Here is a 16,320-nt window from a genome sequence, read left to right as displayed (position 1 = left end):
TTTGAGCACAACAATAGTTGATCGCCAGAAAATTAAGTTATTGAGAAATGTCATTTGCATTCCCAGGCAAAAACATAGTAATAATAATCTTGAGTTTCTTCCTGGATGTATTGAGACTTTCACAGTGATAATAATCATTGCATGGCATTTATAGTTGATTTCATTACACTCATCTTTTTTTTATTTGGTTGAATCTTCCTGCTGCGCACAAGCATCTGCACGAGGCAGTGTACATATAAAGTGCTTTCATTTCTAGCAGTTACATCACCAGTGTGTGGAGCAAAAAAGGAGAACAGACAAACAACAACTTTACGCACCTACTGATCCACTGTTGTTCTGACAGCTATGTGAGTGAGTAGCAAGCTCTCAAAACATTGTGAATGTTTCATGTTTTCCTCAAAAGGGCTTTAATGAAGGAACACAAATCTTCATCAAAACATCAGCAGGTTTGGGATTCAAAACACTGAGCCTTTAACATTTGTGTTAAATTCTATGTTTACAAGTGTATATTAAAGGGGCCCTGTAATGCTAATTTCCAAGATCATATTTGTATGTTGTGCCTCTGTGAAATGTTTACATGCTTTAATGTCCAAAAAGCTGGGGGGGGGGGGAGGTGGTGCTAGTGAGTTATCCGACCGGCCTCCTTCTGTACCGCTAGTAAATTGTCAACGGTAGGGGGGTTTTGCTGGGGAATTGTCCGACAGGCCCACTTCGGTACCGGCCCATCGGGATTCGTCTCGATGGCACTGCGCTACAGGAAAGGGAAAACCTCAAAAATCCTAATGGGCCTCTTTAAAGATCTCATATTATGCTATTTTTAGGTATATAAAAAACATATCTAAGATGTGTTTTGCTCAAAACACCTAACAGATCATGCATTTGATTTTACACATCCCTCATATCCCTCTATTTCAGGCCTGTTTGGCTGATTCTCTGCTGGCCCCGCCCCCTTTTGAGCACCAGGCACATGTGAGTTCTGTGAGAGAAGGCTGTCTGCTCTGCTCAGATGCAGCTAAATGCTCCTGTGATTAATAGCCATATCATGTTCCAAACCACTTCAAGGATTATTTCTGAAACAGTATGGAGCTCAAATGCTTATTCTCTTGCGGGTTTACTACAAGGTGAGTTCCTTTTTTTTATTCCCTGCTTTTTTACACATATACTATCTCCAGTACAGGTTAGCTCTGAGTGTTAGCGATGCTTGCTAATGTAAACAAAGACCATATTACGTCCAAAACATGTTGCGCATTGTTTCTGAAAACAATGTTTGTGATAGGGCCGGGGGTCCACATTTACAATATTACGTCATATCGCACGCAAATCTGGAGCAGCTCCGTTGTACCCCCGTTTTTAGATGTGGGTACGGAGGAAAAGAGAGAGGGTTTTGTTTTCTGACACTTTGTGAGTTCCCTGGCACACCGGGGACACATATGTATGTATAAAATACATAAAAAAGTGCATTTTGCATGATAGGACACCCTTAAAATAATACTCCCCTTTACTCAACCATATGCACATTTCCAAAAATAATAACCTGTGATTTAGTATGAATTGATTTGCTTTTCGGAGAGATCTCCTAACAGGAAGTATGAACAGGAGAAACAATTACAGAAACTGTTAATATTTCAAATGGGAACCTAAGTAAGGCAAGGGAACATATTGTAGATGTAGTGGATTTAACATTTATGTCAAGCCTGGATTTCATTATAAAGTTGAATATAGAAACAAAATTCTGTATATTGCTTTTATCTGTCAAAATGTTTAACACGTTCTGCAGCCCTTTTTTGGCTCTCGCTTTAAACTGCAATAACAATGTATTACCCCTAGATGGCCAAGTACTCCAACTTTTAATTCAGCCTTTTGTCTTCAATTGTCCTTGCATGAATGTAATCTTCCTAAGAGGTACATTTGTGTAATGTGGCATGAAAACAAAGACTTGCACGCTTAACTGTTATACAAGACCACAGACTTAACTCTGTCAGTTGAGCTTTAAGGAAAGGCCGTTAAGTCTGGAGGGAGGGAGAGAAAAGGAGAAGAAAGTGAGCTATTGTTTTTCACAGCGACCCACTTATGAGCTTCATTCCTTGGCAGCCACAGTTGTCCCCGTGATACTACTGTACAAATCCTTCCATTTGCATGTTTGTTGTACCGTGCATTTACGTTTTAATGATATTATTTATCTCCTTCCATGTTTTCATCAGCTGCCATAAATCCATTTGATCCATCTGCATGCTTCAAAGTCCTTTTCAGGTCATTGTTATTCTGTTTATCACCCATCATTTGTGCTGTAGCAACAAAGTGCTTCTGTGTACCCACTCACATTCTTTAGTGTTACCATCTCAGTTTTACTATTGGACCTCATTTAGCTCCCAACACCATATGAAAGGTATTTCCCCACTATGATGCATGCTCGAGATTCTACATCAAGGGATCATTTTTCCGAGGAGTACATGTGTGTGTTTGTGTGAATTTGAGGGATGGGAGGGGGGTAGGTTGCACTCTGGATGACTGAACAGCTATGATCGAGGCAGCCTGAGCCAATCAGCCGGCGAGCACCGTGCCTTCTGATTCTTAATTGGATCCCAGTGAGCACAGCTGATACACAGAGAGCCGGCTGGTTTTATTAGAGAATGAGCCGGGGCCAGAGTGAGGAAAGCACGATAGGAGAGGCAGATATATAGAGGCAATATTCAGAGTGCGAGTATCAGCCAGTAATTACCTTCCAGCTTCTGAGCCAATCACAGAGAGATACAGAGCGAGGAAGCCCATTTACATTCTCAGTCTATTCCCCGGGCTGAGAGGGAGACAGTGTGCTGATTGATTTAGAGTCAGAGAGAAGGGACGGAAGTGTTCTGTTTGGATCGGCATAGCTCATCCTTTCTCATATCTGCAGAGTCGTACTGGGAGAAATCAGATGGACAAGATGAACCAAAGCTCAGCTGAGGCAGGGTCTGGAACCATAGCACTGCGTTACCTCAGGTAGGCACCTGTTATTTTCTCTCATGATGTTTTGCTCTTTTTCTTCTTCTCTGTCTGCTCTTCAATTCGGTTTATTTCACACTCACACCAATTCACAGGATGGCTCTTAAATCAATGCACAGTGTGTGAAAACAATGCCAGATGGAGAGTGGCGTGCAGAATTACAGAGGATAAATCCCCTTGTGAGACCCAGGAGAAAAGTCTTTACATGAGACTTAGTGTGTATTCATATGGCAGTCTGTTTGAATCAGAGAAAGCCTTTAAAAGGAAAACAGAGTAGAGGAAGTAATAAGAGATATCAATTATTTAAGTTAACCTGCTTTGCAAATGCCACATCAATACCAGTGATGATGATAATGATAATGATGCTGCTGCTGGTGGTGGTGCCAGCAGGAATACCTTGGTACGCACTGAGAAACTCCTGCTCTGCTTAGGGAGTGTTGAATTTCCTTCATTGCTCTTTTCCATTCCACTGAAGCCTCACATTCAATTATAAATATAAGCTGTTATTGAATTAGGGAGGTTATGTTCGATGTGGCATTATCATACATATTACCAGCTATGCCACTCATTTTATGATTCAGAATTGTTTTAATGGATGAGAGGTGTAATCAGTTATGCAATCAAGGTTATTGTGGTTCGCCCCTGGCTGCCTCTGTAGCACCACTTTTACTCTCAGAGTGACGGAGAGGAGGAGAATTTCAGGAACAAAGCGCTACTTCTAATGTGCTTGGCATCTATGTGCTGGTATTTCCTGACATTTGTATAGTAATATGCAGGTTGTTAACCCACCTTTTACATACATACACACATACTCACGCACAAATTGCACATGCATATTGATTTATCAATTTGGATCCACTTAAAAATTCAAATATCAGTCTGTGAACGTAAAATGCACAATTAGTACACAGCCCTTTGTCATCATGATCCAACTTGTCACACAAGAAATGCATTTAATGACAAATTACATGTAATGTAATGACTAGGCCATCCTTCCTAAGAAAAAGCATTATAAAAAGGTTCACCTGAAAAAACAAACAAAGCCAATGGGTCTTTTGTGTTAGCCATTAATAACACACATACTCACGCACAAACTGCACATGCATATATTGATTTATCAATTTGGATCCACTTAAAAATTCAAATATCAGTCTGTGAATGTAAAATGCACAATTAGTACACAGCCCTTTGTCATCATGATCCAACTTGTCACACAAGAAATGCATTTAATGAAAGACTAGGCTGTGGCTCAGTGTGCTGGACTTTGAATCAGAGGGTAGCAAGTTCGAGTCCCACTGCAGTCAGCATGTCGTTGTGTCCCTGGGCAAGACACCTCACCCGAAATTGCTCTTTTGGGGATTGTCCACAGTACTGAATGTATGTAAGTCGCTTTGGATAAAAGCGACTAACAAATGACATGTAATGTAATGACTAGGCCATCCTCCCTAAAAAAAAGCATTATAAAAAGGTTCACCTGAAAAAACAAACAAAGCCAATGGGTCTTTTGTGTCAGCCATTGACAACAGGGTCTGTATGGATATGCTCTAGTCTAGACTGAAGGCAACATCAGCAATTTTGTTGTATTATTAATGCAATGTACTTGCCAGATTTTGACAAGAGAACAATGCCTGGAATAAAGTTCTGGCCCTGCAGCATTTGTTACTTTTTTTAGATTTATAATAATGTTGAAGTGAGATGCTGAATCAATGACTTTTTCACTTATTTTGTCCATCTTTAATCTGTGTTTATTTCTGTGCAGCACTTGGGGTATAAAGCCATGTAAAGACACACTAGAAGCACACACATTCACTTAACACCCAAGCTGCGAAAGACATTGTAACAACCTTTAAATACAAAAAAAGTTGTTGAATTATCTTATTATGACAAGCGTCTAACAAATGACATGTAAAAGATTGGAGTGTGAAAGCCTGAGTGATGAGTGGCCTTGCTGTTTTTGTCTTTGGTCAATCTATTATGAATGTTTTGTCACTCAGCAGTCATTCTTTCCTCAGTGCATTTCAAAGTATGATTGCACAATATAGCCACCTTAATCAATGCATGCACCTACACATTACATCTATTCTTGGAGCTTATTTTTACCCCCTCTATAATGTATGTAATTATGCTCTTTGCACTCTCCTCCAAGTGTTTACGTCTGAGGAGCTGAGGCTGATTAACTATTACCCAAGAGGCTCTGTCTCAGTTTTCAAATCTCTCAGATCTCTCCAGCTTGATTTTTGCATGCTGGCAGTCAATTAAGACAGTCAATTAAAACCCCCTCTAATGGAATCTAATTATTAGGGGTGCACCGAATGGGAAATTCTTGGCCGAAACCGATACCGAAAATAGGAAACAGTTGACCGAAAACCGAATGCTGAAAGGCCGAAAATGATTAATAGAAATATATATAATGTATACATTTTTTACCAATGTTGTTCAGCTACCTGATTATGGAAATAGACATGATTATGGCAAAACTTAACTTAAATAATAATCACTATTATGGGTCCATAAAACATTTATTCAGCACTTTTGAATGCATACAGTACATTTATATATGTCATGTATTATTGCTAAAAAACATTATATCGCAGTCTTAGTGTCGCCAACTCGTTTCTAATATGCAAAGACAACAAATGCGTCTATGATGTATTTTCGATCAGACGAGATCTCTCCCCCGTCTGTGTGCGATGGGGGCGGGGCAGTTTACACACACGCAGCTGCTACATGCAGCGGAGCACACTGCGGAGATGGCGGAGAGAACGCGCTCCGAGGTGTGGTTAAACTTTACCCGTCTCGATGTGGAGAATACTTGTTACCATAAGTGCAATAAGAGTTTAGCATGTAAGCACGAGCAATTTGTCTAAACATTTAGCAAAAGTGCACCGCATGCAGACGGAGGAATGTACCGGGTTCGACCGTCTTTCTAGCAGCTCTGTAGCCCCATCCACGAGTAACGTTTCCACGTCAGGTGTTATGTATGCTAGCAGCAACACACGGAGTTAACCACATTATACAAACATGTGTTAATGATTAGAGGTAACTGAGTTATTTAGTTTGTTAACATTTCAGCTATTCTGTTTACAGTCTGTCATCAGATTATTTAATACGATTTGTTAAAGGCTCAGGGCAATCTCGATGACAAAGGTCAATGTCCCCCCCCCCCCCCCCTGTGAGCCAGCCGCGAGCATGGTCGCCGCATCTTTATTACGTCATCACAACAACACGTTAGGTTACCAACGTAAGCCTGTTCTGACAGCCGAAAGGGCCTTTTTAACCATTTTCGGCCGATAATTTTCGGTGGCCGAATATTCGGTGCATCCCTACTAATTATACAGCTTCTATTACCATCAGGTTCTATGTCTAGGTGTGCAGGCATGTGCAAACATGTATGCACTTATAGGTCCTCCATGCGCCTCATTTATTCACTTTTAAACCAACCTGCTGTTCATAATCAATTATAAAATGATGATGATATTTGCCATGGTTATTGCCAAAAAATATATGACACCCAGTTGTTATAGCAACCTGTTTAAGCAAAAGCTTGGAGCTGATTTTGAAACCAACTAAAATTAGATGAAGATAATTACTTTCTAGATCTCTAAGCTCTATGTAAAAAAACATGCATCCATTAGCCCAGATTCATCTTTGTGATAAAGCTGCTTAATGATCTGATATAATTATATAGAAGTTTTAAGAAATGGATTTGCCAGGGGCAAGCGGAAACTCACTAAGTTAATTAATGAAAATCCCGATATGAGACAACCCTGCTGTTTTAGTGCGATAATGGTTGTGTAACTAGAAAGATCAAAAATAATTCCAAGCACAGCTGACTTCCCTCACTGCTGTTTCTCCACAGTACCAGATTAGCCAAACTGACATGGATATGTTTCCCAATTCTTAAAAATGCAAAGTTAATCCACACCTGGCACAGTCCCTGGCTTCAGCTGTGAAAGTTCATATGGCTTGTAGAGAGCAAGTGTTTGGCTTTTGTGCATGATTTTTGTGCCGAATAAAATGGTTTCACCTCTATTTCTAAAAGGTCAGTGCTCTGACCACATCACTAGTTGTTCTGTTGTGTCTTGTAGTGTAATATTTGTATGTATTCATATTAGCAAACTATGGATAAGCTTAAAATGGGAATAATTTCGGTAAAACTGTGAGCTGGATATGGGGCCTGTTGACATGTGTTTTTGAGGACAAAGGAAGATGGGGGAAGGTGAGAGCATGTCTTGATTTGCATTCAACTTAGATCTAGCTACAGTGTTTGTGATATTAAGAGAGGTCCCTTGGGTTTCTCTGGTGCTTATCAATAGTAGCAGTTAAGTGAATACTGTTCAAACAATACCTGTGTCTGTGTTTTATATTGATTTCTCTGTTTTATCCTTTCATAAATGTAAGGACTAAAAATGGCTATAAACATTCTGGGCTGGTTGGAGTAAACAGGGTTTTATTGCTCTGTGGGGGAGGTGTAGGTATGCAGGCCTTGAGACCTTTTGTTGGAAAGTGAGCCTGTTTGGTTTCCTGCTGGCCAGCGTTGCGTCGCCCAATGAGATGACCTGAAAAGATGACCAGCTGACCTAACCCCTAACCCCTCCTTCTTGCTCTGGTATATCTCCGGTGGATCCCTGGCGTTCGGTCTCTCTTCACATGCTGACCCGAGCGAAAGGATCTCCGCAGCACGCGAACCAGGGCAGGAGTGAGCCGGCATTACTCCTTAACCATTACAATATAATTGTAATATATTATGTTGTATTGTAATGATTGTATTGCATTGTCATATTGCCATTAAAGTAGATTATTGTTAACGGTTACTTTGTAGATATGGATTCCTTCCTGTATTATAACCAGCTTGATAGGGACGCGCGGAGATTTGAAAAGCGGGCCAGTTTGCCCTCTAAATCTCTAACAGTCTAGGCTACCCTTAACAGGCAAATAACAGCAAATAATGTTCTCCAATCAGCACGCCAGAGAACTTAAGAAATGTATTACAAAAGGATTTAATTTTTTTTTAATCGGCCTTGAGATTATTAACTGTACTCAATTTTCTTGCTGCACTTCCTAAAAAGAAAACGGCATCAAAACATGTCCCATTTGTGTAAATTCAAGGGGTCCTATTGAGGCTTTATGGGGTTTTCCTTTCCTGTAGTGTGTTATAGGTTTTCGCGCTTGTAAATGGTCTGGGAAGGCTAAAATACCAAAGTTCCCTCAAGAGGGAGGTTCTCTCCCACATACTTCCCCCCCCCCCCCTCCCTGACTGAAACGCCTTGAATAGACTCCTTTGTTTACTTCCTGAACATAATGACATCAATATATAACACTCGCGCTCCTATTGGCTAGCACTCCAAAACATTTTGCTGTGGCTAAGGGGTGTGTTATCTCCAAGCAGTTGACCTATCACAACAGAGCCGGCCAGCTAACCAATCAGAGCAGACTGGACTCTGGATTCAGACAGAGGGTGAAAAGAGCTGCTGCAGCACAGGCATCATGAGAAAAATAAAGAGCTTTTTGAACATTAAAGCATGTAAGCTTGTCACAGTCGAGGAGCAAAAGGCAAATATGAACCTGAAAATGAACACAGGGAACAGCGCCCCTTTACCGCAAAAACGTTGAGTTAAACTTTAATGCAACACTTCTCTCCTTCTGTATCTTTCTCATGTTGTTTGATATGAATGTAATGAATGTTCTGACTCTTTGGACCTTTTCACTCAGCACACCTGAGGCCTGGAGCCAGTCGCTCAGAGAATTGTTAGAACAGCCTGAGATATTTTTGTCCTTTCTCTATTAACTGGTCTGCCTATACCTGTCTATCTGAGCTGCTGCCAGTGAGTGAAGCGGTCTAACTTTACCTGCTTTGGCTTCATTTCTCCTACCATGGCAATGATGCATTTCAGGCTTATTGTTATTCATTTGGCTTGCTTCCCTCTTTTCAGCTTCCTGCCACAAATTCCCATGGTAGTTCCATGTGTGACAGCTCTGGCATTTATATATAGGCCAAATGAAATGATTGAGGTTGAGAGACAGAGAAGCATAGAGGGAGATGGGAGGGGAGAGATGATATCAGTGCACTGTTTAGACATAATTGTCTTCTACTGTTAAAGTCAGATTAGCTAGGCCTATAAAAGTTTTACATCTACGCCTCACATGTTTAAAAGAAGAGCATGTGGATGAGAGGGAGGGCAAAGCAAAATGAGGACTGATGGTATACAATTAGTAATTAGATCTACAGGAAGTATTCTATTTCCCATCTTTGCTTCATAAGTAGCAATACATATCTGTAACGTGTAAACTAACAACATTAAAGTAGGAAAGAGACAGGTATAAATCCATTAATTTAAGGTAATTGAGTTACTTTGTATTACCTAGCTTGAGGTAAGAGTAGAACATTGCTTTTTTATGGTTTACAGCTAACACAATTATCTGGTGATAACAAGAGTGTTAGCCATGTTAGCAGCTGTTTTAGGCTAAATGCTAAAGTTAGCACTGCATGTTCCCACCAACAACTGACAATAACAAATTGCCAGAATTAACTTTATCCTTAGAGCCTAGTCTTTCATTGTAGTCTTTACACATGCTGCTGTTTGAAGCGTACTTTGGCACAGCTTTGAGCTTAATGCTAACATTAGCATGCAATAACATCAACAGCAATAAGCTTCAGCTGAGGATGATATGAATTAGTTTTGAAGGAACATTTTAATTGTATTCTTATATCCATCAAATGTCTACATTTCCATCTAAAGGTGAGACATTTTAATCAATATGTGATCATCATCATCGAGGGGGCGTGTGGCGTAGTGGGTTGTCCGTAGGCGTTCGGATCAGGGGGTCACAGGTTCAAACCCCACTGCAGTCAGCATGTCGTTGTGTCCCTGGGCAAGACACTTCACCCAAAATTGCTCCTGTGGGGATTGTCCACAGTATTGAGTATGTAAGTCGCTTTGGATAAAAGCGTCTAACAAGTGACATGTAATGTTATCATGGTCTTGCTTAAGTTAAAGTCATGGAGTCACTATTAATTAGCAGGATTGGAATTGATGACACATTTAAGAAAATGTTATGGCAATCTACTTATTATTTAGCATTTAAAGAATTCCACGGAACTTGTGGGGATATTAGGGGACATTGATTCACAAAAATGACACATTCATAAAAAATATAATCTTGCCTCCTTCACAGCTATACAAGCTTTACATAAACACATATATAAAGATGACATAACATGAGAAAGAGACTGTGATTAACTTTAGGCCGTGGTGCAATTATTTATGTCTCTTTACTAAATAAGTAGGAGCACAATGTGTCTTGTCTTTGAGAAAAACTGACCTTCAAAAGAAATCCCTCATACTCATGTTCTCGATCTCCTGCTACTATTTTACAAACATAAATTAGAGGTGGTTATAGTCGAGAGCTGCTTAGTAGAATACATATTCTAATAGAAACCGAGCTCTTCTAATATTCTACCTTTACTATCATGATTTAGCAGAAACTGTAATCAAGACAGAAAAAATGACACACTTGAGTCACGGAAACCCAAATTACGAATTGATGTGTGAATGTTAAGGGTGCCTGTATTTCTGTGTTTATGCATCAATGTGTGTACGATTGATTTGACAGGATTGAAGTGAGCAGTGTTGTCTCTTTGGAGGCAGCTGAATGCTCTCAACTTAGCATGTGTTGAAATGCTCTCATTGTATTGCCTGCAGGGCACCTCTCGGCTTATTTGTAATCATTAAAAAAAACCTAAATAAAAGGGGCTGAGAAGGTAAGCAATGGCTGGAAGGCAGTCAAACAAGTTTTTCAATATAAAAATCATAATTGTTTTTTTATGACTAAAATACGAACAAACTGCTGTCAGTCTTCAATGATGATTTGTGTTTTTCACCATGAGCTGAACAGTATAGCTAATCTAATGCTCATTTTAGTCTAACAAACAAACACTCAGTGACAGATTTTTGGTTGTGTAAAGGAAATGCGCGCACTCGGCAGCAAAGGATTTGTTTAGTTGTACATCTTGTAGCATGTGACTACCATCTGTGACTGGCCTTTTGTACGCCATTTGAAAGGTGTTCTGAGGTATAAAAGTAATGAGACAGGCTTTAATTTTGTCACAGTGAAACAGAGCACGAGGCTATAATTAGAGAAAGACTATTATTTCATTTGGCAGGTCCACATTGTGCCTTAATTAACTACAGTGAAAGAAACGAGTGAAAACACAAGGGTTGTCATTTTGTAATTCATTTATGACATTTAAAGGTTACAGTCATAGTATTAGTTACACACTTTCATTACCTTGGTTGGTTACATGTTCACCAATTGCACTTGCAGACACTGTTGACAAAATAAACAATATATATCTTTTGGGAAAGCACAAATAATCCGATGGAATATTTATTTAACAATTGCTCATTGACCTGTCTGTGAATCAGTTATTTCTCCAAATTGATTAATATCTCTGTGGATTGCCTCAAGATGAAAGCTCATTCGGTTTGCTTAAAGTCTTCGATAGACATTTTATTCCAAGATAATATCATTATTTTTGAATAAATAGTCTTTCTACATTACATTAAATAAGTTGTGTCAGCTTCAGATATTCTACCCATAAAAAGGTTCTGACTTGTGAGAAAATCCATGAACTTTAAAGCATATATATTTGTCTAATGTTGTCTAATAATACATTGCCATTTTGTTTTTTGGATATAGAAATCTGACAGGCATGAGAGCCTGAAGGGAAGAAAGAGGGATTATGGGGGGTTTATATATTTGCAGATGATTTAGGTGGTATGGGTTTAAAAAAAATGTTATTACGATTGCTGCCTCTGTCAACCTGTTCTGTTCCCAAATACAATAATAAGGGCCAGTTTCAACAAGAACACTTGAGCTGGCTCCACTGACATTTCTTCAAATCCTCCAGAAATTCAGATCCTACCACAGTCCCCAACACAGGCTACAGGTAAAACAATATTTTTGAACAACTGGACAGATTTATTGTGCAGCTTATTAGTATAACATCTTAGTTCTCATTGTCTGGAAAAAACGAATTAGTGCCGTATACCCAGCATGAGCTCTGTCTTGTATTGTGTTATTGATTTCAGTGTGAGATATGAGGAATTGACTTTTATAATTGTCTATTCGATTTCTTACTTGTAAAGCCTGGCTAAGCGGTGTGCATGTGTGCCCAAACATTAGAGGCTTTAGCATGCAGGAATAATCCATCAGAAAGCACTGATAGAGTAGTCAATGAGATATCCTGAGGTTCCAGCATCTTAAATCATCTGATATTTCCAAGGTGACTATCTCTTTCTTTGAGTCCTTGAAATAAATGATGAGTAGACTTTACATTGAGAGTTTCTCCATCTATCTTGGAGACTGTAAGGAATCTTGGTGTTATATTTGATCAGGATTTATCCTTTAACGCCCACATCAAATCAATTTCAAGGACCGCCTACTTCCATCTACGTAACATTGCAAAAATCAGGCATATCTTGCCTCAAAACGATGCAGAGAAACTAGTCCATGCATTTGTTACTTCAAGGCTGGATTATTGTAACTCCTTATTATCAGGTTGTACCAACAAGTCAGTCAAGTCGCTTCAGCTGATTCAAAATGCTGCAGCTCGTGTACTAACCAGAGTTAGGAAAAGGGACCACATTACTCCTGTTCTGGCTGCCTTACACTGGCTCCCTAACACAGGATAGAATTTAAAATTATTCTTCTTGCCTACAAAGCCCTTAATGGGCAGGCGCCATCTTACCTTAAATAATTCATTATACCCTACTGTCCTATTAGGGCATTGCGTTCCAAGAATGCAGGGTTGTTGGTTGTTCCTAGAGTCTCTAAAAGTACAATTGGAGCCAGAGCCTTTTCTTATCAAGCTCCACATTTGTGGAATCAGCTTCCAGTTTGTGTTCGGGCGGCAGACACCCTATCCGTTTTTAAGAGTGCGCTTAAGACCTTCCTTTTTGATAAAGCTTATAGTTAGGGCTGATTAGATTCAGCCCCTAGTTTTGCTGATATAAGCTTAGTTTGTCGGGGGACATCTTACTTCTTCCTTCTCTCTGTCTATACCTGTGTACTCTCATGTTCCGATTAACCCAGCTTCCCCACATTTCTTTATTTTTGGTGTCTATATACGCCGGGATCCGGAGTCATGGATGATCCTGCGGTCCTGTGTCCTGGATCGCGAGCCCTGGATCTTGAGTCGTGGCTGTGGTCCTGGATCATAGGTCCTGGATGGATATCCTTGTGAATTCATCTTCCTATTATACACACATGCATTTCCAAACATTTGGACTACCTATGTTGCAAATGTATTATCTTTTCAATTTACACACGGCATCTATTGCACGTCTGTCCGTCCTGGGAGAGGGATCCCTCCTCTGTTGCTCTCCCTGAGGTTTCTCCCATTTTTCCCTTTAAACTGTGGGTTTTCTCCAGAAGTGTTTCCTTGAACGATGTGAGGGTCTAAGGACAGAGGGTCTAAGGACAGAGGGTGTCGTATTGTCATACTGATATTCTGTACAAACTGTGAAGACCACTGAGACAAATGTAACATTTGTGATATTGGGCTATATAAATAAACATTGATTGATTGATTGATCTTAAGACCATGTTGCCACCAATCATCCATCAGCACACAGTGTCCTGACATCTGCCAGATTTCAGCCTGTCTATTCATTCTGGAGAAGGTACACGTGAAGAAACCTGAAACACAGCTGTCGTTGGAAAATAAATTAAATCGAAATGGACAAACACAGTTAAACTTGTTAATCACCCATTTATTTATGGCTCAATACCTCACCTCACTTTTAATTATGATTCAAGTAATGCATTGTCAGATGCTTCAATGGTGATTATTAGAGAATCAAATTCAATAATTATTGCAAGCATCCATCCAAATATATTATGTTATATATATCCATCATGAATAAGTCTGTGAAAATGATATAAAGTTATATTAATGTGTTGCAATGTAAACAGTGCTGTATTAGTACAGTATAAGACATAAATACAGAAAAACAGATTATTGCCCGAAATGTTCAATAAGTGATAATCCTAATCCTAAATTGAATAATTGCACAGGTTATACATGTTGTTCAAAGTGTAACATTAAAAGAAACAAAAAACATTAACTCTTACAAAACTACATTATTACCCAAATCAGTGTTGTCTATTAAATAACATTGTAACATTAGGGAGAACCAGTAGTGGTTAGCAGGCAGCACACAAGCTAGTTAGCGGTAGCGCAGATTAGTTTGCCGTCATGCTAGCCTTGGCTTGATTTATCCTGGTTGTGCATTTTTAACCCCGTTTCCTGCCAGTGTACATCTCTCGCAACTTGTTTGAGATTTGATTAAATACCTGTCAGGTTCATTTTATATGAAACACAGAGGAGTCTTAGTGACAAAATGTCCTATTCTCCTTTTATAAGTACTTAGGAGATGCCTCCAGTCGTCTATTTCTGGAACATCCCCAAAGGAAGAGGCTGCAGGGAGACTTGAATCATCTCAACTCCTGTGAATGTCATTTCAGCAGCAACTTGAATTACAAATGTCACCTCGGATTGTCTTCTACTACAAGGTTTTTACCTTTTTTCCCCAAATGATCATTGTAATGCATTGGAATCAGACACACCCTTTTTTTAAACGGTAGATAGTATAATCCGTGTTTCCCAGCAATTAAGATCAAACTGGTCTTAATTTCTACCCTTTAAACTAGTTTGTCCTCTCAACCAAGGGCCACTCGCGTACACAGGTCAGAGCTATTTTGATAAATGGGATTAAAAAGGCACCTAGTTAGGATGCCACCTGGGCGCCTCCCTAGGGAGGTGTTCCAGGCACGTCCAGCTGGGAAGAGACCAAGGGGTAGACCTAGGACCAGGTGGAGGGATTATATCTCTTCGCTGGCCTGGGAGCGCCTTGGGATCCCCCAGTCAGAGCTGGTTGATGTCGCCAGGGAAAAGAAAGTTTGGGGCTCTCTGCTGGAACTGCTACCCCCGCGACCCGACCACGGATAAGCGGGAGAAGATGGATGGATGGATGGATGGGATTAAAAAGGAAAGTGTTCATGACAGAATGGGAGGAATGCCCACTTCAGCACACCTTATGTAATCGCCACTGGAAAATCAATGCAGGGAGCAAGGTGCAGATTAACCAAAATAGCTCGAGGATAGAAAGGGAAGAGACAGAAAGACGAGGGCGAGGACAAGAAATTTGACAATAAAATCCAGAGGGATCAGCTCTTAACATTTATCACTCACATCAGCTTCGTGCCAGTTGCCATAGAAACCATGCCTCAGACGCACCGGCGAGAGACGTTTCTTGGCTGGCTGAGACATGTAGGTGATGGGTCTGTTAAAGACCGTTACATATAGTTTTATTGAACAGATTTCCCCCACATAATGTTCTTTCTTTGTGTGAGAGTGTTACCCTTAAGTCTTTTTGTGTTCTGCACTTCCAGTAGACCATGATTGAAAATGAAATTGAAGTGGCAGAAAGAAAAGGCAAGGCAAGGCAAGGCAAGTTTATTTATATAGCACTTTTCAACACAAGGCAATTCAAAGTGCTTTACAAAAAATGAAAGAGATTAAGAAAATGGCAGTCATTAAAAAGAAAAGCTAATAAAATAAACATTAAAAGAAAAAATACATGGATACAAGTTACAGTGCTGTCAATTAAACATTAAAAGAAAAAAGTACATGGATAAAAGTTACAGTGCAGTCTAAGATATGAATAGTTCAATTAAAAGCAGCGACAAAAAGAAAAGTCTTCAGCCTGGATTTAAAAGTAGTCAGAGTTGCAGCGGACCTGCAGGTTTCTGGGAGTTTGTTCCAGAGATTTGGAGCATAATAACTGAACGCTGCTTCTCCATGTTTAGTTCTGACTCTGGGGACAGAAAGCTGACCAGTCCCTGAAGACCTGAGAGATCTGGATGGTTCATAATTTAGCAGGAGGTCAGAAATGTATTTTGGGCCTAAACCATTCAGTGCTTTATAAACCAGCAGCAGTATTTTGAAATCTATTCTTTGACACACAGGAAGCCAGTGTAAAGACTTCAGAACAGGAGTGATGTGATCCACTTTCTTAGTGTTAGTGAGGACTCGAGCAGCGGCGTTCTGAATCAGCTGCAGATTCCTAATAGATTTTTTAGTGAGACCTGTGAAGACACCATTGCAGTAGTCGAGTCTACTGAAGATAAAAGCATGGACAAGTTTTTCCAAATCCTGCTGTGACATTAGTCTTTTAATCCTAGATATATTCTTTAGGTGATAGTAGGCTGATTTAGTAACTGTTTTAATGTGACTGTTGAAACTCAGGTCAGAGTCCATGACTACACCTAGAT

The 16,320-nt window shown here is 39.8% G+C and overlaps 1 protein-coding gene across 1 annotated transcript in view; it reads left to right on the top strand.

Annotated features, from left to right (window-relative positions):
* Window positions 1–984: 984 nt before the first annotated feature.
* yjefn3 (YjeF N-terminal domain containing 3) overlaps window positions 985–16,320 on the top strand; it is a 62,422-nt gene continuing 47,086 nt past the window's right edge. The window contains exons 1-2 of the mRNA XM_034216186.1: window positions 985–1,121; window positions 2,894–2,979. Coding sequence (XP_034072077.1) covers window positions 1,092–1,121; window positions 2,894–2,979 — 116 coding nt within the window. The 5' untranslated portion in view covers window positions 985–1,091. The remainder of the gene's footprint in view (window positions 1,122–2,893; window positions 2,980–16,320) is intronic.

Source organism: Gymnodraco acuticeps, unplaced genomic scaffold (assembly GCF_902827175.1).
Source record: "Gymnodraco acuticeps unplaced genomic scaffold, fGymAcu1.1, whole genome shotgun sequence".
In the NCBI taxonomy this organism is placed as follows: Eukaryota; Metazoa; Chordata; class Actinopteri; order Perciformes; family Bathydraconidae; genus Gymnodraco; species Gymnodraco acuticeps.
The sequence above is the reverse complement of the archived record's forward strand: the minus strand, read 5'-3'. Positions and strand labels throughout refer to the sequence as shown.